We start from the raw sequence: 26,355 nt of genomic DNA on the forward strand, positions 1-26,355 counted from the left end.
ACTTTAGCGGTTCAGTAGGCAGAGTGTAATTATCCGTGCTGGCGAGAATGATGGCAGCTTCTTTAAGGTGACTGTATCTTTAGACTTCATGTTGGATGTATCTTAATGTATCAGAGGCTACATAAAATCATCATACCCTGTCAAAATATGTTACATTACACCATGGAAATTGAAATAAATCAAATCAACCTTTTCCAGCTTTATTTAAACATTTCACCTTAGAACATTCAACTAGCAAAAAAAAAACAAACCAACAGTTCTGAACATTAATTCACAAAACGAAAACAACAGGGTTGGAAAAGTGATCAGACCCCTGATTTAAAGCAGGTTTTATTCTGAAGAAATCAAAACCATTACAATTGATGTCAGGTGGTTGCCTATTAGCCTGTTGTGTGATCAGGAAGGCCATTGGTTGAGTTTACAATGGTTACTCTAAGGGTACAATCACTTATTCAAACCTGGTATTTTAGTAATTAAATTATATTAATTGTTAAGACTTTTTGTAAATGTTATTTTCACTTTGATGTTGAGGGTTTTGTGTAAATACAGCTAGTATAAGGCATACTTGCCAAATCTCCTAGAATGTCCGGGAGACTCCCAAAATTCGGGTCAGTCTCACGGACTCTCAGGAGAGCTGGCAAATCTCCCGCATCCCGCTACTGACACCACTAAATGCCGCGATTTGCGGTGAATTGCGCCATTTTGGCCCCGCCCTCGCTACAAAATGGCATTTCTGTCGCGAGAGGCGGGGCCAAAATGGCACATTTGGCCACACCCCATCCCCTCCCACCCTCCAGTCACGCCCCTCTCCCGGAAAGAGCTTCGCGAAAGTAGGCAAGTATGGTGTAAGGTTGACTTAATTTATTTCAATTTCTATGGTGTACGGTGAAAAAAGGTAATGATTCTGACAGGGTATGATGATATTCTATAGGCACTGTATGTGTAACTCAAAATACACACCATGTGATACTAAGCACAAACAGCAATTCCAGGAATTTAGAAAGAAAACCGTCAATCAGAAGGGATTACCCTGATCCTAGCTGGCACCACAAAGTCTGAGATATTACATCAATGTTCACCCTCGACATGTATTATTATTCTCTAAACTTGGAGATAACACAATTTAAGCTTAATAAAATTTGCATAAGTCTGATTTCCCAAATCACTTACTGTTCCATTATTCAGACAGATTCTAAGACACAGGATGAAAAACTAAACAAGATAGAAAAGTAACGACACTCTGCTGTGCATTCAGACTAAAGATATGTTGGTCAAGGCCCAGATGAAATGACTCAATTTGCATGGGAGTTCCTCTCTTCCAAAAACAAGCTTGCTCCAACATGGTATACTACCTCATAAATCAATACGTGAACGATATGAAAAAAAATACATTTACACTCCAAGCACCGGAAGTCAGACCTTTCTGACCAGGGCCGGACTGGGACTAAAAATCAGCCCTGGCATTTCAAGCATACAGGCCCATCTCTGTTGATGAGCAGGACAAAACGGTGTGCCGCGGCGCCGCCAGGGGCGTGCCCACATTATGTTGGGGGCGTGGTCACATGGGGCATTGATATATACATTATAATAAAACATTTCATTTATCAGGCCCTCCCTATCATGCCACCCCCCACCCCACTGCACTTATCTCTGCTTCTGATGCTGCTGACATCCATCAGGGTGGGAAATTCCTGTAGAGTGAGCAGGGAAGCTCTTAGTCTCACAAGATTAATAAATCTCATGAGACTTAGAGCTCCTCGGCTTGCTCTGCAGGCTGTGTCCTATCCAGGGACTGGGAGTAACTATCCGCTCCCTCCTGCTAACCAGAGCTGGATTAAGGCTTGGGGGGCCCTAGGCACTTAAGACGGAGGGCTCCTATGATGTAATATGGTTATTAGACACATTTTCAACAAATACACAGGCAATACTGTGAGCACTACTATTAGGTGCACACAGTTCTGCCTTCACAAGCAGTACAATGTGAAGCAGGACATAACTCCCAACTGTCCTTGTAGTCAGACCAAATCCTGACTAAGCGGGACAGTCACCCACCAAATTCAGGACAGTTGGCAGAATGTCCTGGTCTCTCTTACCTGTCTTGTCATTGTCTCCACTTGTGGCTGCTCGTGTCTTTAGATCAGTTGCCGCTTGTTTGGATCCTAGAATGTTGGGGGCCCTATTTGGAGAAAAAAAATGGTAACATGAAATTTAGAAAACTACAACCAGCAGCGGTGTTAAATCAATATAACACCCACATTTTAAAATTAGGCCTTACTCCAGCCCTAACATTGAAATGATAGTATTCACATTTGATAAATACATCTATTTCCCTACAACCAGCCCCAACATTAAATTAATAGTATTCCCATTTAATAAATAAACTGCTTTCCCTCCCTCCAAACAACCCCATCAAGAAATTAAATATCATTTATATTTAATAAAAATAACCATTTCCCACAACTATCTCAGGCATTAAATAATTCATAATTTCATTTAATAAATATACCTAATTTTCCCCAAACAGCCCCACATTCACTTAATAGCACACATTATAGTCATATACTGTCCCCCCACACACATTACAGTCATATACTATCCCCCACACACATTCCAGTCATATATTGTCCCCCCACACACATTAGCCATTTTTTATTTTCCCCCTCCTACAGCCATTGCCCCCCATGCAGACACTTTCACCCCCAATTTCCCCTGCATACATGGTCACTCACCCCCCCCCCCAAATCCCCCTGCAGACATTGTCACTCACTCCCCCCCAATCCCCCTGCAGACATTGTCACTCACCCCCCCCCTGCCCCCTGCAGACATTTCAATCACTTCTCCCGTGCAGTTATTTTTACTCATTCCCCGTCCCTTGCAGTACCTTCCACTATCCCCCGGACACACCAACTCACCTCAACATCCTGCGCTCTCAACAGACCGACGGCTCCTAGGCGGCTGCGTGACGTCACATCGCGCGGAAGTTTAAAAAAAAAAAAAAGAAAAAGCTGTAGGACTTGAAGAGCAGGGGCCGGTCCGGCCCATACAGCCATTGGCCCTTCTGGCAAATGCCAGATGGCCAGTCCAGCCCTGTTTTTTTTATTAACCAGCACCACAGCTTCCATACATTATTAATACCGCTTTCATACTGCCGCCCCGCAATATCCCGGGTTTTTGCCGGGGCTCGGAGCGTCCCAGCTCAAGAAACACCATTCATACTGCACCTCGGATCCGGCAATTTCCCGGGTTGACCCCATTAATACTGCACAAGTCTGTGCCCTGGCAATTTGTGGGAGTCATCACCAGAGCAGTTTTCATTGGCCGAAAAATGGTGATGTCATTGAAAGGTGACTGTTTTTTTCCAGTCTGGTGGCATCCTTCACAGTCCCAATCACTTGCCTTCGAATTTCTTCCTCCCCTCTGACATTCAGCAGCTCACGCACCTCTTCCTCCATCCAGTGTGTCATAATTGCTGTTAATACACACTTTTTCTGTGAAATAAAAGCAATTTTCTCCAACAAACTCTGATTCAGCTTGATCTGCACTCCTCTTCCACGGGCTCCCACCGATGACATCATCCTCCAGAGACAGGCAGACAGCCAATCAGCTTGTTTTCTGTGCAACCTGGGTTGAAAAACCCGGGTTGCACCATTCATAGTGCAGGCGACCCGGGAATTACCCCTCAATAAATCCCGGGTTTTTAGACCCGGGATTTTTGACTTGTACCATTCATACTGCACCAAGACCCGGGTCATTTGAGCTCGCCCCGGCAAAAACCCAGGATTTTGGTGCAGTATGAATGGGGTATTACATTTAAATTAATAAATACACCCTTTAATACATCTTTAATACCTTGTTGCTGTTCCGAATGGGTTAATCCACAGCACTATCAGGTAATAACCCATTCGATACTGCAGTAGTCATCTTGACCATGTGGGAGGTGAGGGGTACCCAGCCACAATATCGATCTTCCTTTCCATTGTGGACCCAACTTTTCAAATGACAAATCTTGCCTAATAAATGTGGGTATATTATGCAAATAAGAGAGTGGAGATAAATTCTGCAACAAACTAGTACTGTAAAATGAAGGCGGGCATCGTCTCTGGAATTTTGGGGATAAAGATTAAAAGGGAACTAGACGTGTTCCATCCTGTTTTACAAACAAGACCTCGCAATCCTTTATTTGAATGTTTGGAACACCAATATTTCTTTTAAAAAAATTAAGAGGCTTTGAGAGTTGTAACCAATACACAAAGCCATGGAAAACTGTTAAGAGGGTGTTACTAACTGGACTGCCAAGGTGATATCAAGCGTTTCAAGTCTATACATTTCAAGGCTTATAATGTTTGCAAACTTAAATAACATCTAAAACTTTTACAACCGAACTATTCATGCTGGACATACTACAGCATAATAAAAGAAATATACAAGAATGCCATCCAGATAATTTATATACCATTCTTTAATCAATTCTAAAATGATATATATTAATATACCAAGACAAGGCAGCCACCTTGAAGTCATACCCAATGTTCAGTTCGCTAGGAACAAGTACAATTGCTATATAATGCACCCCGAGTACTTTACATCATTACAATAAATGGCATAAAGACTTAAAAAGTAAAATTTCAAGCAGTAATGGAGCAAATGTCATTTTAGGATTATGGGCCAGTATTTTGCTTGTTATATTGGCATTTTCAAATATACATCTGACATGTAGGAAAGGTAGGATCTGCAGAGCAACTAACATCTTCTCCATCTGCGTATTTATAATATATAAAAAAATAAAAAAAAAAAAAAAAAATAACTGAAGGGCTTAAACTAACTTTTTCATGTACATCAGACCCTTAATTTCTTCTGCTGTTTCTCCCTCACCTCCAATAGCTTCAAATGGATTCTATAACCCCACCCACCTACTGTCACCCTGCACAGAGCATGCTCCGGGGTACATTGTGACTGCTTACAGGAACTGCAAATTAGGAAGTGCTAAGCAGGTTGAGATCGTAGTACCAAAGCTCTGTCCCCCATTAGAGAAACAGTTATACAGGCAAAAGGATTAGCATCATGTTCTGTTTTAAAGTGTTTTTTGTGTGTTTTCTAATTTGGATACTATAATTCAGATTATTAGTTCTCTGACTATGCTGACCTATTAGATTTCCATAACAGTCTACATGGCATCTCCTGCTCCATAAAGTTTGGCCTATAGTCATGCCAAACATATTAGCCTTACAGATACACTAGAAGGACAAAAGGATTTGGCCAGATCTGTTCGTTATTTAATTGGTGTTTCAATCAGACCCGTTGCCAGAGGTGTATAACATCAAGCACCTAGCCATGCAGTCTCCATTTGCAATACAAAATGGGTCGTTCTGAAGAGCTCAGTGACTTCAAGCATGGTACTGTGATAGGATGCCACCTGTGCAATAATGCGGTTCGTGAAATTTATCCCTGCTGGATATTCCACGGTGAACTGTTACTGATATTATTAGAAAGTGGAAGCGTTTAGGAACAACAGCAACTCAGCCACAAAGCAGAAGACCACGTAAAGTAACAGAACGGGGTCCAAAGACTGCTAAGGCGAATGGTGCATAAAAGTCGCAATGCTCTGCTGATTCCATAACTGAAGAATTCTGAACTTCCACTGGTATTAATGTAAGTACAAATACCATGCTGAAGGAGGTAAATGGAATGAGTTTCCATGGCCGAGCAGCTGCATGCAAGCCTCACATCACCAAGACCAATGCAAGCATCGGCTGGAGTAGTGTAAAGCAAACAGACACTGGACTGCGGAGCAGTGGAAACGTGTTCTGTGAAGTGACGAATCATGCTTCTCTGTTTGGCAGTCAGATGGGCGAGTCTGGGTTTAGTGGATGACGGGAGAACGTTACCTGTCTGACTATATTTTGCCAACTGTGAAGTTTAGTGGAGGAGGGATAATGGTATGGGGCTGATTTTCAGGGTCTGGGCTAGGCCTCTTATCTCCAGTGAAGGGCAATCTTAATGCTTCAGCATACCAAGTCAGTTTGGATAATGCTATGCTTCCAACATTGTGGCAACAGTTGGGGGAACGCCCTTTTCTATTCCAACATGACTGTACCCCAGTGCACAAAGCAAGGACTACAAAGACATGGTTTGATGAGTTTGCTGTAGAAGAACTTGTTTGACCCACACAGAGCCCTGACTTCAAGCCCATTGAACACCTTTGGTATGAACTGGAACGGAGATTACGAGCCAGGCCTTCTCGTCCAACATCAGTGCCTGACCTCATAAATGCTCTACAGAATGAATGGGTACAAATTCCCACAGAAACCCTCCAACATCTTGTGGAAAGCCTTCCAAGGAGAGTGGAAGCTGTTATCACTGCAAAAGTGGGACCAACTCTATATTAAAGTATATGTACTTGATTACAATGTCATTACAGTCCCTGTTTGTGTAGAAGTCAAGCATCCGAATACTTTTCTCCAGTGTATATAAAACAAGCTGTAAAATTCCTCCACCAATTGCAAATGTCACGGACATCAGACTTAAATCACCATCATACAGAAATTTAGAAACAAACAGGGGAAAAAAAAAACCACAACAAATTAAAAACTGGATGAAAAGAAACAAATTTATTTAAATTAAACACCACAACATTTCTGGAATTCATTTAAATCTACATTTTTTTTAAAAAAAGATTTGTGTCAAGTTATGGGGTGTGTTATTCCTGGAGTGTGGAGGTATCATTCTGCAGTTTATTGACCGTCTATATCAAGGGGCAATTCACACCAGTCACCAGGAACCCAAAAATCTACTAAGCTATTGTGAATTGTGCACTTACATCACTTCACAATGTCATTCCTCACCACAGAACACAAAGCTGTAACTCAGAGGGAAGGTTTACCATTGACTGTCATTATGAATTATTTTTTTGTACATGGAAGTGCATTATTACATTTGCTGCACTTGTATTTTTTTGGCAAGATTTCTTCAGATATGACCATTAAATCTCTATTTTAGCTTACTTAAGAAATATACAGGAATTATTCAATTTAAATGCGCACACTGCATTATTCTAACAATACACTATGTAGCACTGCATGGTAACAAGTCCTGTTTTATATCAATCGAAGGTCAATAAATCTACTCGGCACTTCCCGTCAACATGGAAAATTGACGGAAAATTGCATTAAATCAGCCATGAGTTAAATAAAAAATTTGGATGAAAGTACCTCAAACGTAACATTTCTATTAAACTTGCCAAGAAACAAAGACCAGGGGCTAGAATTACTAAGCTGCGGGTTTGAAAAAGTGGGGATGTTGCCTATAGCAACCAGATTCTAGCTGTCATTTATTTAGTACCTTCTACAATAAGACAGCTAGAATCTGATTGGTTGCTATAGGCAACAACCCCAGGCAACTTTTTCAAACCCGCAGCTTAGTAAATCGAGCCCCAGGCTTCTAATGAATTAAAAATGTCAGTAAAACAACTGACAGTAAACTTTGGTATCTAGATTTAAATGCACAGGACAAGCACAGTTTATCTTTAGAGATCTATTTTAGGTACCTGTGGACAAGGAGTGAAATAAACCTATTCATGCCCACAATAAACAAATCAGATAAACCAGAATGAAGAACCATGTACAGACCACATCATCCTCTATCTATACACACAGACATGAGATAAATTACTTTGAGAAGAGCCTTGAGCTCCCCTTGTTAAGGGCACTGGCCAACGAAAGTAAAAATCCTTATTCAGCTGCACATAAACATGTAACACAATCTGACATTCTATAAAAAGCTGCTATTTATTACATAAATCTAAAATAAAACCCCAGAAACCTATTTTATAGAACTTCCCATGTTAATAATGCACTTTGTTCTTCATCATGCCGAGGTAACATTCAGGTTAAGTTCGTCTTTAGATATAGAAGCTGCCGTTGAAGACCCAGTTACTAAACTGCGAGTTTGAAAAAGTGGAGATGTTGCCTATAGTAACCAGATTCCAGCTGTCATTTTGTAGAACGTACTAAATAAATGACAACTAGAATCTGATTGGCTGCTATAGGCAACATCTCCACTTTTTCAAACCCGCAGTTTAGTAAATATGCCCCTTAGTTCATGATATGCGGTGGAGCAACCAGGTAAGGCCCCATAACTAAAAAGCCGTCAAGGTAGCACCTATCTCCTGTCAGGTGGTTTAGGCATCCTATATACTGTCAGAAACCATTTTGTTTCCTTATAATCAAATTTAAGCTTTTTATGTTTAAAAAAAAAAAAAAAAAGAAAAGGTTCCTTGGACCATTTGGTGGAGGTAGATTTTGAATGCCCCATACAACAAATAGTAATGGTATTTATAATAAGATGTGATTTGTTGCAAATGCAATTTTACTTTCCACCTACTAAGTAAGCCCGGTGCTCTTGTCCCCTACGGCAATTTAGTAATACATTCACATAGCTGTAAAAAGGCAGCGAGACCTCTACATGGTTTATTTTAATGTGAAGCCAAACGTCTAAGATACAAATTCACTTTTATTTATAAAACTATGTATCGATCTGTGAATGTCTTTGGTTGCCAACTTTTATTTGACATTTAGTGGTCCTTTAAATGACCCTACTCAAATACAGCAAACATTTGCCTTGTACATTATTGTTTCAGGAAGTTCTGTAAAATAAAGTTATACGTTGCCACTCCTATTACAGGAAGTGTACATTCAGTTGGATGTGTTTTACAGTCAATATTCTTATTACAGCAGCAATCAAGAGAAAATGTGAAAACGTAAAAGCGAGCCAGATACATTTTTATCATTTCATGTTCTCACCTGTCAAATACATTGACGCTTCTCTCTATTTACATAAGGTCGGAATGGTAAAGGGAACTTTAGTCACGTCAGATATACTAATAGTATAAAATGAGTGGACGCGGTACACGGTGGAGTAGTGATGAGTTATAATATAATAATGTAGAGACATAAAAACACATTCCTGGGGTTTAACTCAAAAAGCACCACAGGGCTGTTCCCAGAATAAATAGTGGATCTTTAGATTCTATGCATGAAGGCAATTGGAGAAAAAAAATGTAAAAAAATAAAGCAAAATACCACATAGTAAGTGACTCTCTGCCGGCAAGGCAGCCTTGTGAATTTAAATTAAGATTCAAATATATAGATATATACTAAAAAAAAAAAAGGCCAATATACAACAAAATAATGTCAAAACAGTAATACTTAAAGGTTTTAAATCCTAAAGGCTGGTAGAACTAGCAGTGAAATTACACACGGCTTCTACTACACAGCCAGAGACTAAACCAAACTGGAGGGATGTGTTCAATACAAAAAAAAATTAAAAATATAAGAAATGTTGTGCTTTGTGATCTTATAATTCATCTTGAAGCTTTAGTTTATTATTTTTTGGATGACAAATTAATCTCACTAGATTAATAATAAGCTGGATACTCATGGAATGATGGTAAATGACTAAAGGCAGCTTTTATTCCACCCCATATAACAGTGCACATTAAAGTCTCGCTTGGCAATAAAATCACCTCAAAAGCATTTGAAACACTGTAGCAGCGTCATGAATAATTTACAAGATGTGCAATAAAATATATATATATATTGGATGTTTTCATCTGGCTTTCAGGTTTAATTCTGCACTTCAGCCGCTTGTTCCTTCTCTGCTTTTTCCTTTGCTTTCTCCTTCTCGACCAGTTTGTCTTCTTTCTGCAGAAGTTCCATAATCTCGGCAACCTGGCTGGTGGAGATGTCAATGTCCTCCTTGTCAATCAGTTCCACTACCTGAGAATACAAAATCATGTACTTAATGGAATGCTTACAAGTCCTCATTGGGCAGCACAGTGGCTCAGTGGTTAGCACTTCTGCCTCACAGCACTGGGGTCATAAGTTCAATTCCCAACCATGGCCTTATCTGTGTGGAGTTTGTATTTTCTCCCTATGTTTGTGTTGGTTTCCTCTGGATGCTCCAGGTTTCCTCCCACACTCCCAAAGCATACTGGTTAATTGGCTGCTATTAAATTGCCCTTAGTCTCTCTCTGTCTGTGTGTGTATGTTAGGGGATTTAGACTAAGCTCCAATGGGGCAGGGACTGATGCGAGCGAGTTCTCTGTACAGCGCTGCGGAATTAGTGGCGATATATAAATAGCTGATGATGATGATTGATAAGTGAGCTTTTAGTTTACGTGTACCCATTATTCAGCCTATGAATTTCCTCAGAAATGGCAATAGAAAAGAGGCTTTGTGCCTTATTGCGGTCACTAGTTCCTTCACATAGTGCTTCACATGCTAGAAAATCCCTATCCTGCATTGATAAACCTCAATAAGGGTGAAATAGTCTTTAGGTGTGAGAAATGTGATTTTGCTAAACTGACGCCATCTCGTTGCCTTATAGCCATTTTGTTCTCTTATAGCAGGCCTGTCCAACCTGCGGCCCTCCAGATGTTGTGAAACTACAAGCCCCAGCATGCTTTGCCGGTACACAAGCAGTTGATAGCTGGAAGGGCATGCTGGGACTTGTAGTTTCACAACATCTGGAGGGCCGCAGGTTGGACAGGCCTGTCTTATAGCTTAAAGACAGATTAGATACTGCTAGCTCGTATGAGTTATTCATTGTTTGCAGGAGACTGTGCTCATGGCCTTGAATATGGCAGCACAGGAGATAAGACAACTCCCCCCTGGGGAGTATTCCTGAGAGAATATAGCAACATCTGTGTAAAGGGAGCATGAGTGGTTAAAACCTTTTGGGGCGTAGTTTTCTGTAATACGTGATTTTTGCTATATAGATAGGGACTTGTAACTAATAAAGCAGAGCTAATTGTACACGCAAACCATGCAGTGTATTTAATTCTCTCCAGCTGATGAGCTCATAACTGATAAACTGACACTTACAGGGTGAACAATCTGATTTAGATTCCACATGTGGGATTCTGTCACACCACAGCATACACCCCAATGTGTAATGGCCTGACAAGTAAGTGGCATCTCCTAGAACTCTAGTTCACTGAATAGAAGTTACTTATTTTCATACTGATTTGGGGAGCGGCTTAAAACTCTCCCTGACCAATCCAGTGAGAACAATCCACTGCATTACTTGTATCACTATTTAGAATGGTCCTGTGGTTGTTACAGGCCGCTCAGGTACATACCTTCGCCACATCATCTAGATCGATCTTCCCATCCCTGTTTTCATCCAAGGCCTCAGCAAGTCTTAGCAACTTTTGCTCTGGGATATTCTGAATATGCCTCATGATGTTGATGAGCTCGTTGATGCTGACCAGGTTTTCCCTAAAGGCGAAATACAATCTGTGTACAGCAAACAGTAGTCATTAAAATGAGAAGAGAGCAAGAACAACAAGGTTAAATGGAAGCGGCTAGTGGCAATTACGCCAGGAAACCTCTGATGATTGCTGGTGAAGACAGATCTGAAAGTGATTGTATGATCACAACACAACGATACACACACAAATCATCGCAGACTGAGCACAGTGCAGGAAACTAGACAAAATGAACAAATACTAAACTGGGGAGATGCCAATTACTAACACTTGCCACCTCGCAAGGTGTTGGTAGCATTAAAGGTCAAAAATCCTATCTGAACACTTTATAAGATGCACCCATGATAAGAAACCAATTCACTGCGTAACTACATTGACTGCTGGCCCTAAGAGAAGAGTGCTGGTAATGATTAGATTGATATAGTCTGTAGACCAGTTGAAGCTAGTTCTTGGCGGGAAGATTAGTATTCATCCTCTGGAGAGCTGACCCCCCACCCTTGGAGAGCTGACCCCCCCACCCTTGGAGAGCTGACCCCCCACCCTTGGAGGGGGTTGTTTGAACTGACCTATGGACTGCATTATACTGGACCTTCCTGAAGCCTGATCCTATGGAAACTTGCCAAGTCACCTGTATTGTATTTACTGTAACACCAAACGTATATATACTGCTCCCTGGAATCAGCTAGGCAGTCACACTGGCCACAGTCTTCAGGACTGAAGCTGGATCCAGTGGAGCGCAGCGTATGTATCATGTATCGGCTGTACTGTACTTATTTATTGAACTGATAAACTTTTGTTTTTGCTAAATAAATTGCTTGTGCTTTGGAACTACACAAATCGTGTAGTGTAGATTTGTGTAGTTCCAAAGCACAAGCAATTTATTTAGCAAAAACAAAAGTTTAGCAGTTCAATAAATAAGTACAGTGTAGACCAGTGGTTCCCAAACTTTTGCAGTTCACGGCACCCTTAGAGTCTCCAAATTTTTTCAAGGCACCCCTCCAAAATAATTACTGAGCAGTCCTGTTTTAGAAGTAGTTGGGTCAAAAAAATGTAATAAGTATTTAGGTCAGGACAGAAATACTTATTTAGTTGTATGCAAAAATGCCCCCTCTACATCCAGACACACTGCCCTCTCTGCATCCAGTCACACTGCCCCCTCTCACGCTGCCCCCTCTGATGCTGCCCTCTGTCACGTTGTCCTCTGCCCTCCTTCACGCTGTACCCCTCCTCTGCCCGCTGTACCCCTCCTCTGCATCCAGGCACCCTGCAGCCCTCTGTCACGCTGCCCTCCTCTGCTGGCCCTCTGCCGCCCGCCTCCGCCGCCCGCCGTCCCCCTCCGCTTCTCCCAGCCATAAAAAAAAGGGCACATAAACTTACCAATCCGCCGGGCGCCGGGACCCAGCAGCCTCCTCTCTCCTGCAGCTTGTTACGGACGTCGATTTTCAGTGACAGCTGCGGGAGAGAGGAGGCTGCTGGGTCCCGGCGCCCAGGGGATTGGTAAGTTTATGTGCCCTTTTTTTTGTATGGCTGGCCCGCGGCACCCCAGTGACAGCGCCGCGGCACCCCAGTGACAGCGCCGCGGCACCCCAGTGACAGCGCCGCGGCACCCCAGTGACAGCGCCGCGGCACCCCAGTGACAGCGCCGCGGCACCCCAGTGACAGCGCCGCGGCACCCCAGTGACAGCGCCGCGGCACCCCAGTGACAGCGCCGCGGCACCCCAGTGACAGCGCCGCGGCACCCCAGTGACAGCGCCGCGGCACCCCAGTGACAGCGCCGCGGCACCCCAGTGACAGCGCCGCGGCACCCCAGTGACAGCGCCGCGGCACCCCAGTGACAGCGCCGCGGCACCCCTGGGAGCCGCGGCGCACAGTTTGGGAACCGCCGGTGTAGACAATGCTTATTGGAAAACAATGAAATTACTTTAATAAGACAGATTGGAAGATATTCATCCAGCAGAAAGCTCATGGGGTTTCAGAAAGTTATAAACAAGTATTTGCGTAGTTAGCTGCCACTTTTTAGGAGGCAACTTGTATTTTATACATCTTTGCATGCAGTTATTTCAGAGCTGACACACTTGTGTGTGACCAGGACACGATATTTCCCATTGAAAGCTATAGGGTGCTAAATGAGCACATGATACAGTCACAATGCAGTTATGTTGTGTGAGGGGGGGTGTGCGGCTCTAAGCTTAGCACTGAAACATGTTAAGAGATGGTCTACTCTAAACAGACATATTTAATGATTTTGAAAAGGATCAGATTTACAACCTAGAAACGTCCTGCACTTACCCAACAGGTGGCGTAACGCCACTTCCCGTGTGTGCATCCAACACCTGGTCCTCGTTCTCCAGCTCGGTTATGATTTTGTCGATCTGACCAATCATGCGATTCACCCTCTTTGTTAGCCTCTTGCTCGCCTTGGACTCCTCTACAACCTCCTCTTGTCCGGCCTTCGATAGCTCCTTCTTTATTTCCTCCAAATCCTGCAACAGGGACACACATGAACTACCTACCTCACACTTGACATCCAATTGCATTTTACACATATTAAGTGTAATAAAAGCAGCTAAATATGCCCAGTATGCTCCTCTGCCATGCCTTTGCAGCAGGTTGTCATGTAATGAGGGAGGTGCTTCTCTAAGCAGTGCGAGTGTGACTGACAGGCTTGCAAACCTGATCCTCAGCACTCCACTGTGTGGATTCATACATAGTGATGTCACAACAGCTCAAATGACTGCAATCTCAGATCCCATCAAATCACAGAAGATAACAGAATACAAATTACTGTATCTTAAAAACCTAACATAATCAATCAATAAAAGAGTACTAGAATTGTGATATTACCTACAAGTTATCACAAAAGATAAACAGCTGTCTGAAATTTAATGAAAGAGAATGATGTTTTAAGTAAATCTAAAGTGGGAACCATAATGCTTCTGTTACCAAATTTCAGGAAGATATCAATATGAAAATATATGGGCACACTACCCCACTGCAGACCACAGACCACCATCATAACATGCGTTACATGGCTCTCTACTCCACTATACCTAGGACAACCATCATTACATGTTACATGCCTCTACTCCACTATACCTAGGACCACCATCATTACATGCCTCTACTCCACTATACCTATGACCACCATTACATGTTACATGCCTCTACTCCACTATACCTAGGACCACCATCATTACATGTTACATGCCTCTACTCCACTATATCTATGGCCACCATCATTACATGTTACATGCTTCTACTCCAGTATACCTCTGACCATCATCATTACATGCCTCTCTATTCCACTATACCTATGACAACCATCATAACACGTGTTACATGCTTCTCTACTCCACTGTACATATGACCACTATCATTACATGCCTCTACTCCAGTATACCTCTGACCACCAACATTACATGTTACATGCCTCTACTCCACTATACCTATGACCACCAACATTACGTGTTACATGTCTCTACTCCACTATACCTATGACCACCAACATTACATGTTACATGCCTCTACTCCACTATACCTATGACCACCAACATTACATGTTACATGCCTCTCTACTCCACTATACCCATGACCACCATCATTACATGTTACATGCCTCTACTCCACTGCACATATGACCACCGTCATTACATGTTACATGCCTCTCTACTCCACTATACCCATGACCACCATCATTACATGTTACATGCCTCTACTCCACTGCACATATGACCACCATCATTACATGTTACATGCTTCTCTACTCCACTATACCTATGACCACCATCATTACGTGTCACATGCCTCTACTCCACTATACCTAGGACCACCATCATTACATGTCACATGCCTCTACTCCACTATACCTAGGACCACCATCATTACATGTTACATGCCTCTACTCCAGTATACCTCTGACCACCATCATTACATGTTACATGCCTCTACTCCAGTATACCTCTGACCACCATTATTACATGTTACATGCCTCTCTACTCCACTATACCTCTGACCACCATCATTACATGTTACATGCCTCTACTCCACTATACCTCTGACCACCATCATTACATGTTACATGCCTCTACTCCACTATACCTCTGACCACCATCATTACGTGTTACATGCCTCTACTCCACTATACCTATGACCACCAGCATGACATGTTACATGCCTTCTACTCCAGTATACCTCTGACCACCATCATTACATGTTACATGCCTCTCTACTCCACTATACCCATGACCACCATCATTACATGTTACATGCCTCTACTCCACTATACCTCTGACCACCATCATTACATGTTACATGCCTCTACTCCACTATACCTCTGACCACCATCATTACGTGTTACATGCCTCTACTCCACTATACCTATGACCACCAACATTATGTGTTACATGCCTCTACTCCACTATACTTCTGACCACCAACATTATGTGTTACATGCCTCTACTCCACTATACCTAAGACCACCATGATAACATGGGAACACGCCCAACTGCACCCCTATCATAACCTCATTACTTCACTATACTCCTGACCATCATATGGAACATGCCTCCTACCTCACTGTACCCCTGTCCATCATAATATGGTAATACCTCCCACCTCACTGTACCCCTGTCCATCATAATATGGTAATGCCTCCTACCTCACTGTACCCCTGTCCATCATAATATGGTAATACCTCCTACCTCACTGTACCCCTGTCCATCATATGGTAATGCCTCCTACCTCACTGTACCCCTGTCCATCATAATATGGTAATGCCTCCTACCTCACTGTACTCCTGAACATCATCTTTCAGATCAGACAGTTGCTCCTTTTCCTTTGTCAGCAATTTCTTCTGCTCTTTCAGCAGAGTACAAGCGTCACTTAGAATGTCAATTTCCTCCTTCGTTATTTCTTCACCCTGAAAATGAAAGACAATATTGTGACACAGAGCACTGGGCTTAGGATATAACGTACTAAATTATTTATCCTATCTGAAGAATCAGGAAGGCACAATATCTACAGCTAAACAATTATCTTCTGTACACGTATCGGGATCTTGCTGTGAGCGGTTTAAGCTCCGCTAGACAGGATAATATGAAGCATGATAAGTGAGCGTTTGTGAAGGATGCAGATCCCATTCAATGTATACACAGGACGGAACTGGATACTATATAACACTGAGGCTCATATGTACTCAACAACTTTTTATTTGGAAACAATTAAAGACAAAGTATATGCTCAAGAGATTTATTCATGAACGCTGGTTAAAAGTAAAACCACATTTCAATATAAATAAGCCTTTTATTGTGGAAAATTGCATCTATTATCATAGATAGTCCAGGTTTTAAATGTACAAGGCAGTAGATTTAAAGCATGTATAGTCTGTATTTGATATCCTGCTGTGCTGTAGTTAGTTATATGTACATACCTTAATGCCCTCCAAGACTGGTGCAGTGTCTTTCAGTATCTCCGCTTGGTCAGAGGCGCTCACAGAAGCTGTCTGCGCATCAGACAAGGTTTCCAGATCAGGCACTGGCTGTGCCTCCACCTATGAGAATAGAAGTACATGTAATCAATACGAGCTCAGGTGTCCGGTGCACAGACACCTGCTGGAGTCTTACTCTCATTTCACTTAACCCCTTGGGACTTTGGACTCGTACCAGTTATTCCACAAACCCAACAGAACAGTGAACGGACGACTGTGTAATTGTATGCGCAGCCCTATGTAAATATTGGAGGCACTATATAAATGATCACGTGAATACTGAGATGGCTTCTGAGTTCCTTCAACTCTAACAAAAAGTGATGTATTACATTCCAAAGAGAGTTTACAAAAAATTAACTTTGTTTTTTGATTTTTTTTAATTGAACCAAACAAAAAAAACTAGTAAATTTAAGGAAGAAATTTCAGTTCACATTTTTTCCCAACCACACCATGTTATAATATTATAATATAGCCACCCTGCCCCTTTCCCTCCTTGTACATGACTTTAGTCAGACTACTGTTGCTACATAGGCCCTATGTTCAGCTGGTCAGATGGATGACTAGGTTGAAAACTCTTGTTGCTATGTATTAACAGAGTTACCCTCGTACGGCCTTGCAGAAAAGGGGAAGAGGGCTATATTATGATTGGGAAAGTGACTTAATGTGGGTTTACTGGCCCTTTTATAAGACCAAAACTATGAACTGAAGAATATGTTCCACTAACATGAGCCAAACCTGCGTTTGCACTGACTACAATCCAGCATGTATATTGCATGTGGCATCTTACGTAAGACTAGAATTTCAACTGTTTTTGTGAAGGTTAAACAGATTTCCACAATCCAATAAGCAATGGAGCCTTTACCTTAGCTGCCGTCTGTAAGCTTTCCTTGGCAACCTCAGCCAACCTGTCCATCTCCTTCTCTTTCTTAATCGCTTCCTCCTCCTGGAGTGTGGCTTCAAGCTTGGTTTTATTGTCCACCTTGCCACCCTCCACTGCCGCCACTTTCACCTGGGCCTCTTTAGCCTGAAAGATCACATCACACAGTTATGTGAGGCATGCAGTGTTAGTCAGCTTGTCAGAGAGCAGTTTCATAGCCAGCATCATGCACTGACATGGCCAAAATGTTATTTACTTAACCCATGAAGTTAAGTGATACACTGGGATTTATTTTCACTGTAATTAAATATTTTTCTATAAATGTTCAGTAAAACAAAGGAACTCCTTATTCACAGATAAATACCATCTTGGACAGTAATAACTTTTTTTGGTTTCACTAAAGTTACTGGAGAAGTTTGTGCAACAGACTCAAACCTCAACTGTAAGAACATCAGAAACCTCTACACATTGCACTCCTATGTCCCAGAGATAATCGCTTTATTCAGCAAGAAAGCATTGCAAATATTTATATATTCCATTGTCCACTGCTATGTCCCTTAGCAGTGAGCATTTGCAAGGTTTGTTTCATCGCAAATTAGAACACATAAACCAGATAGAGTATATATAAGTGTTTACAAGCGCATTAAATCTATGCGTTTTAATTATGCATCTGACAAAACAGGACACTATCCTTCTAGTTTAAGCCAAATGCACGTGGCAACATGTAAACAATTAACTACATCTCGCTGTATTGTCAGTGCACTCCTATGGAGATCAATTTATCTTTCCAACTGCACTGACCAGAGTCAGACATATTGAAATGGGACAAAAAGCAAATAAAATGAAAAAACAAAAACAAAAAAAAACGCACAATACATGTTATATCAGGTATGGTCTAATTTCATTTGTATTTTAATTTTTTCCTCTATTTATGTGGACTTGAATTTTAACGCCAGTGTGTACACAGCCTTAGTCTGCTCCCTATTATAAGAGATCCCCACCGTCCGAAACCTTTACATTTAGTGGCTCATACATGCTCTTCTGTGCTTAACAAATGGCTTTATATTTCTACAGTCTGATCAGCTTTATATCAGTTTATTTGTGTTATTGCTACAAGGCTGCTTTCCAGACACAACTGTATCCAATGTAGGGAGCGGGGCAGTGTGTCCTATCCAGACGAGATAAACTAGGTCCATGGATAATAAGCACAGAAGAAAGAGATAGTAGTAGGTTAATCGGCTGCTATCAAATTGACCCAAGTCTCTGTGTGTGTGCGTTAGGGAACTTAGACTGTAAGCTCCAATGGGGCAGGGACTGATATGAGTGTGGTCTCTGTACAGCGCTACGGAATCAGTGGTGCTATATAAATAGCTGCTGCTGAAGAGATGATAGCTAAAGCAATGTCTTTAGTAAATGTAGCAAGAGAACACATGTAAGCCTCTTGAAGGTGGAGAACCAAAAATTAATTTGAATATGGTTTTATAAACCAGATTTATATATCTATATCGATGTCCCAATATTACAAAAACAAGTATTACATAAGATAAGCATGATGGAGAAAAAAAAAATAACCCCACAAGAAATAGTGTGATAAATCTCAAGTTTGATTATATTTATGTCATTATTGACACCTTCTGGAGTCAGATCTTACATATAGATCCAATAGGACGATCTGCAACACGGGTTATAGAACATTTAACTACCTCCAGCCATTTAATTTAGGTGTTTAATACCTGTGATACAGCCACTATGTCTGGATACACTATGTGTAGTCTTAATAATCATCATCACCATTTATTTATATAGCGCCACTGATTCTGCAGCGCTGTACAGAGAACTCACTCACATCTGTCCCTGCCCCATTGGGGCTTACAGTCTAAATTAATAATGGTTCTAGTCACTAGAACTAGTTCTTAATTGAGTGCCGCTCGGCCTATGTACTGCGGCTTCCATTTACATACTGATAAGTACATAACGTAACTAGCATGACACCTAATAAAACCATCATAAACAGTGATAATCGATATTCACACCTCCTATGTGTCAAAACTGTACAAGTAACGCAGGATGTACCACACCTATACCATCCTGTAGGGTTTGGTGGTAACCAAGTAAGGTTCACTCAGAAAATATTAGATACTTCTACATGTTTATTCTTATTTCTAAAGAAATGGGGAACAGACTGTTTTTAAAAGGTTGAATACTGTAAGAAACACTCAGTCTTATGAGAAATAAAAGATTTAAATACTGTCGCTAATTTCATAGCAGGGCCATTTAAAGCAGCAATACCACTTTTTCTTCTTCTTTAGATAGCAAGTTAGACACCTTCTAAACATACATCTCGATATCTAATAAATCACTATTTCCTTTTTAAAATTTCTCTGGAGATTACAAAGTATGGCTGCAAGTTACACAGACAAGAAGAAAGAGAATAAAGAGCTGGATTTAATAGTGCACTATGTGGTTTATACATTGAATATATCTCCTTTATACATGAAACCACAATATTGATTAAAACATAACTTATTGATAAATAAAATATTTAAAAAAAGCAGCAAAATTTAAAGTGAAAAAGTGCAATAAAGTGATTATAAAAAAATGCTGTGTATGGTGATTAATCTGTTATATAGATATAGGGGTGTTTATTAATTCATGTCCCCACTTTCTAAAATGGAATACCTGGTAGGTTACTTAATATAGTACTCCAGTAACTACTCAAGATAGCTATTTCCATGTGAATTTCTGATTTTAAATTGTCATATTTTAACCAAAAAAAAAAATCAATAACAGATTTCTATTTAATCTTTATATATTGTCCCTTGGGGGAAAGATATCCCCATATATCAAACAATTATTATTCCTGGTATCTAGCATTCAGTCCCGAATATGATGGACTGTTGTAAAATCCTGCCAAATAAATTAATTGCAGTGACGAGGGTGAATTGCCAACTACCTTCCAGAATCTAACTCGGAGTTGGACAATGATAGACTAGATAGATATCTAAAAGGCATTCCTCTAAACTAAGTCATATTAAATTGTAATAGTTATTAGCAGACAGCACTAACACCAAGTTTAGAGCTATCTAGTCTATCCTTGTCCAACTCCGAGTATTACAACGAGACAGGCTCACAGCATGTTGTGTGAAGGCAGAGGGGGGAGAATGTTACAGTACAGGGTGCAGACCAAGCTCAGAGAGGCCTTCCAAAGCTTCTCTGCTCACTACGTGATGTGCCCTGTGACTGTAGTTGCCATGGTAGTTACAGGACACTGCAGAATTATAAATCATTAACAGCAGCCTGAAGAAACAAATCAAGGAAAATGATAAATACCAACATTCTTCTTATAGCTTACCACAGTGATTTATGTTATTTAAAAACACAACTAGATTCATTCCAAATAATGCACTTAACATGAACCAAGTAAAAATTCTCTTCCATTCTTATTCAGAGGGAGAGTGATATGGATATGGGGACCTATGTACTGCCACGGGGGGTCTTTTACATTTCAATATAAAAAAATACCAAGTTCTCCACACGGAGGGACCTTTCCTTTAGCACACTAATCCCACAAGTGCTGGAACGCAGATTAATACATACCACGCTCTCAGGTAATGTCTGTAGGGTTGTTGTGAGCTGATCAGCTGGTGACAGAGTGTCAGGCAGATACAACGCTCTGGACAACAGCAGTAATGATGTGGGTATTTCCTGAGTCAAGTGCAGCTCCAGCCACTGAAACAGAAAAGGGGGAACGCAAGTTATCTTGTCTGAAAAACAACTTGTTCAACATACACATAAACTGGTGATAAATATACAATATACACAAACTGATGAATTGACAACTTGGTGTTAGAGAATCCTATTTCTACATTGTACACTTTAAAACCAGTTTACTTTAACATATTTTGAGAAAATATTAACCCATTATTAAAACATTAACCCAAATGTACCTCCAGATACAAACAAGATTCAATAGACCTCTTGCTGGCAGAGGATGCTGGGAATTATCGTATCACATGGGCCGACTGTGTTGCACAAGCCTATTACAATGGTATGTTATCTTAATCGAAAAGGGTTGTTCATTTTTGACACCCCTAACGCCCCTTAATATAATAACTCTCCTCCCCGTCATATGTGGGGGTACAACCAGGATCACGCTCCCTGTTACATTTTGCAATCAGATTATTGCTGCTGCTGTAAGGATGCAGCTCACACCAAGGTATTACAATCTATTAAATCCTCTTCAATAAAGCTTTATTGACAACCTCTTTCGCTGCTACAAAGTGATCACAAGAAAATGTAGACTAAGACATTTGACCATTATTAAGACCATCATACGTGTTCTTTGACAGATGGTTGGGAAGTTTCTGACCTGTTTCAGTTGTTCTCTTAACCGTTCCTCAGTGACGCCAAGCGCCCTCATTCCCCTGGCGCGACATGCCGCTTGCAGTTCTTTTACATTCAACGTATCCACTCCTTCATCGGAAATCAGCTGTTGTACAAAGAGAAAGTAGTGTTCTGTATTACCACAAGTGCACATAGAAGCATGCAGCCGGAAAGCATAAAGATTTACCAAACATCAGTCATAAAAATAATTGATGGGCTTCCCATAATATAAGTCTAATTATACACTGCCTGTGGTAGTAAAATATACACAATCCTGCCCCTCCCACGAGTCTGTGAGAAGCCAGCAGCTGTATATAAGTGCAGCATTAAGGATGATCCTAGCTGCATTCAATGTTCTGCCCACTGCATATGTGGTTTTGTAAAATACAAAACAAGTCATGTTCAGTGGGCGAGGGATGTCAAATACAAACAGGAGCTAGATTAGCAACCACAGAATAGGTGGCTAAGTGGTTAGCACTTTTGACTTACAGCACTGGGGTCACGAGTTCCCGACCATGGCCTTATCTGTGAGAAGTTTGTATGTTCTTCCCATCCCTTTAGACCACATTTATCTTTATCGTATTATGTTTTTTTTGTTTTCTACATAGTGCCCTATGTACTCTGTTCGCCCTGGAAGAGAACATGTTATTCAGCATATCCTTTATGTGCTATGCTCTCCCCCAGGCAAGCTTCCTCCGGCCCATGAAGCAGTACAGTTGTGACCTGCAGAAGAAGTTGGCCAGGGAACCAAGTGAATTCAGTCTGTCGGAGTATATTGTACGCTCCCTAGATGGTTTCCTCTGCACGTCACAGCTCTCTGAGGACAGGAGGAAGCTTGCCTTGGACAAAGTTTAGTGTGCGCCTTCTTTGGTTTTCACTACACATCGCACTCTACCAACCAGATCACTGCCTAATGGAATCCAATTTCGCCCACTCGTTCGTTAAATGGTTTAAAAACAAAACAAAAAAACTGCTACCTGCGATGAGATTAGTGTCTAAATGCTTAGTGGTTTCCTTACTCCTACAACCACTTTCTAGAAATACGTCTACTAAAACTATAATATATAGGAAGAGACTATTTACTTTGTCATCTGCCTTAATGGACCTGAGCTTCATCGTGAGTTGAAAGCGAAGGAAGTTATTAGTCCCAATTGATTGAAGTTCCAGGAGCTTACACAGAGCCACCAGCTGAGGTCTGGTCAGGTTGTCCAGGGTCAGCTCATCCTCAAACAGCTTGGAGAAGCGGACAATCTCCTCATTACTGGGCCTTTCCCCAGAGTTACGGATCTGTAAGTAAACAACATATATATCACTGACATCTGCACTGTAGAGATAGGTGGCTGTGTCCTGGCACATTTTATCTTTATAGGATCAATTGGTGAAATAACTAGGACTCAATACCACCAGGACGGATGCTTAGTAGTTTCACTAGAAAGGGAAACATTGAGACAATAGCAGAGACGGTCTAATTTGCACTGTAAACCAATCCAAGTCACACTTTAATGTAACATTAGACAAAATAAATAAAAAAATAACAGCTTGTAAAAACATCGTTCCCTTTATCTCTATATGACAGACACAACACTAGTCATATGTTAAAGCACAATATCTAAATAACAAGTCGCTGTATATAAAAATATTCTACCAACAAATGCCAGAAACAACAATATTGGAAATGATGTTTCATAAATAAAGGAGGAAACTGTGTCTTCCAAAGATCACTCTTCTGATCGGAGTCTGTTACAAGTCAAAGCAGGATACCTTCTGTAATGTAAGAAAGATAAAGGTGTCTGCGCTTCCTGAGAGAGTATGGTGAAAAGTCCCTTAAGCATGGTACAAATATGTCCACGGAGTGAGTCAATAAAAATATAAATAATTCTTGTAAAGTCCGAGAAGCGTCCATAGAGATTGCCAACAAAAAGCAGAGGCGGATGGAAAAACACAAACAATCTGCGGGTGAGAATGATCGCCCTACTAACTAATCTGTAAGTAGGGCGATCATTCTGTATGGGCACTTCTCGAACTTTACAAGAATTATTTTTATTGACTCACTACGTGGACATATTTGTACCATGCTTAAGGAACTTTTCGCCATAGGAATGGTATCTACACTCTAATAAGCAAAAAGACAAAATAATAAAAGTCTATTTCTGATAGAGAGTGTGTATAGCTATTTTGCAGCAGGACATGTTTATTGTATATCAGCTTACCGGTTACAGACAAATTTTGCAATTATCTCGTGACTTTGTTTACACCCAGTATCCCGTGACACCTACTGTCTACCATGTTGTGATATGTTTATAGCCAGATATGGTATGCTGATTTATGAGGTTTTATACTTGTCACTTTTTTTTTTTTTATTAACCCCACTATCAGGCTCCTTGGGAGGATACCTTCTGAGCCTCAATACCAGGACAGCAGTAGGAATGGATAGAATTGGTTCCTGTTGTAACATACTTTAGTAAATGCTACAAGGTGTATAATGATACACGACTGTCTTAGCCTTTACTTTTCTTGTACCTCACAACATTTAAAACATGTTCCTAATAAAGAAGGTTATCTTTATGAGCAGAGATTTAACGCATTTATTGGATACTCTATATGAATCTGGTCAACACCAGCAACAAAACAGTGGAGGAAGTATTTACCTTTTGGAAAAATGTAGAAAACTCCGTTGTCACGTCTCCTTTGGCAGCTTTGTTCCTTAACGCCAACTCCTCAATGGTGTCCTGCAGGAACTTGGCCAACTCAAGTTTTACTCTCAGCTCTTTCTTCAACCTCTCCTCCTAGTGGTTACAGAACAACGTGGTTACTATAAATGTCAAATCCGTAAAAAAATGGACGGCTAAAGAGATTGAATAATGATTTTACAAAGCCACGCCCCTCTCATGCCGATTGGTTGGGCCCACCCCTTCCTTCCAAATGATCAGACCTCTCAGCAGCAATTTTAAGGTATGAAGATTGTTGCTAGGGAGCTAGGATTGCCCCTCCCCCCCCCCTCTGGATCCACCAGTGATGAATGGGAGCTACAACACTATAAAACTTAATTTATATGCTGTCAATATACTGTACTGCAACACTGCCCCTAGTGGCTAAATTGCCAATGTTATATACAGAAAGATAAGCCCTAACATATATGTAAGCAAATAAATTAGTACATCATGACCAAACAGTCACCCAGATCTCATGGTCACCTTCTTTGAAGTGGTCTCAAATGTGGAAGGCAGCATATTTGGAAACAGCTTCAATGCGACTGGGAGGAGGAACTCCATGAACGGGACAATGATGAAGACGAGGAAGGGAACCAGACGGAAGACGTCAGCGCATATCCTCAGGAACTGCAAGAGACAAGCAGGGTTAGCCAGAAGGTATGGATGACCACCATAGGTCTGGTGAGAGGTAACCTGCCTGAAGACACTCATTAACTGGTTCGTGTGGGCAGCATGGTGGCTTAGTGGTTAGCACTTCTGCCTCACCGCAACTGGGGTCATGAGTTCAATTCCAAACCATGGCCTTATCTGTGTGGAGTTTGTATGTTCTCCCCATGTTTGCGTGGGTTTCCTCCGGGTGCTCCGGTTTCCTCCCACACTCCAAAAACATACTAGTAGGTTATTTGGCTGCTATTAAATTGACCTTAGTCTTTCTTGGTCGGTGTCTGTGTGTATGTTAGGGGATTTAGACTGTAAGCTTCAATGGGGAAGGGACTGATGTGAGAGCGCTGCGGAATTAGTGGCGCTATATAAATAAATGATGATGATGAAATGGAGAGCATTCGTGAACCACCTGGGTTGCATCTGATAATGGACAAGTTCACAAATTGTGACTGTGGAAGCACTTGCAGGACTTGGTACTGTGGAAAGTTATTTATTCAATGTCAATACACCAACTTTTCTATGAGTGCTTAAAGAATAAATGACTTTAGAATCACAATGATTACATTGGTGAATTTTGCATAAATAGAAGCCCAACAATTAACTTTCTTTGTCAACTTCAAGAAATGACGGACTCAAAATTTTCAAAATATATTAATGTATCTAAACGAATGGGAATTTATCTAATTAAGATATATCGACAACTTGTTTTTCATTTAGTGCAGCCCTTGATCCCAGCTCAGGAACTACATAGCTTGGACAGTTTCCATTTCATCAGAGGTTGGTGACGAGACTGAACAGAAAATGTACTGACCACAACTGCATTCTACGTGCACAGAATGGAGTGACCATTTCATAATATGGTTATAAGCCACCATCATTAGCCAGGACTCTACCACATGGTGAGGGGAGATAACAGAATAACCTCATGAGAATGTAACCGCTGAATGTACATGTTCTGCAACTACTTGTA

General features: G+C 41.1%; 1 protein-coding gene across 2 annotated transcripts in view; it reads right to left on the minus strand.

Moving 5' to 3' along the window:
* Positions 1–6,589: 6,589 nt before the first annotated feature.
* Positions 6,590–26,355, minus strand: part of LETM1 (leucine zipper and EF-hand containing transmembrane protein 1) — a 35,924-nt gene continuing 16,158 nt past the window's right edge. The window contains exons 4-14 of one of the 2 annotated variants that reach the window (XM_075194186.1): positions 25,206–25,349; positions 24,660–24,797; positions 23,095–23,298; positions 21,998–22,117; positions 21,226–21,357; positions 17,614–17,775; positions 16,695–16,814; positions 16,050–16,184; positions 13,556–13,749; positions 11,138–11,276; positions 6,590–9,773 (exon numbers count right to left, since the gene is read on the minus strand). In XM_075194186.1, coding sequence (XP_075050287.1) covers positions 9,621–9,773; positions 11,138–11,276; positions 13,556–13,749; positions 16,050–16,184; positions 16,695–16,814; positions 17,614–17,775; positions 21,226–21,357; positions 21,998–22,117; positions 23,095–23,298; positions 24,660–24,797; positions 25,206–25,349 — 1,641 coding nt within the window. In that variant the 3' untranslated portion in view covers positions 6,590–9,620. Of the gene's footprint in view, positions 9,774–11,137; positions 11,295–13,555; positions 13,750–16,049; positions 16,185–16,694; positions 16,815–17,613; positions 17,776–21,225; positions 21,358–21,997; positions 22,118–23,094; positions 23,299–24,659; positions 24,798–25,205; positions 25,350–26,355 lie in introns of both variants that reach the window. The other variant, XM_075194185.1, reaches the window with a different exon arrangement.

This window comes from Mixophyes fleayi, chromosome 1, assembly GCF_038048845.1.
Source record: "Mixophyes fleayi isolate aMixFle1 chromosome 1, aMixFle1.hap1, whole genome shotgun sequence".
Lineage (NCBI taxonomy): Eukaryota > Metazoa > Chordata > Amphibia > Anura > Limnodynastidae > Mixophyes > Mixophyes fleayi.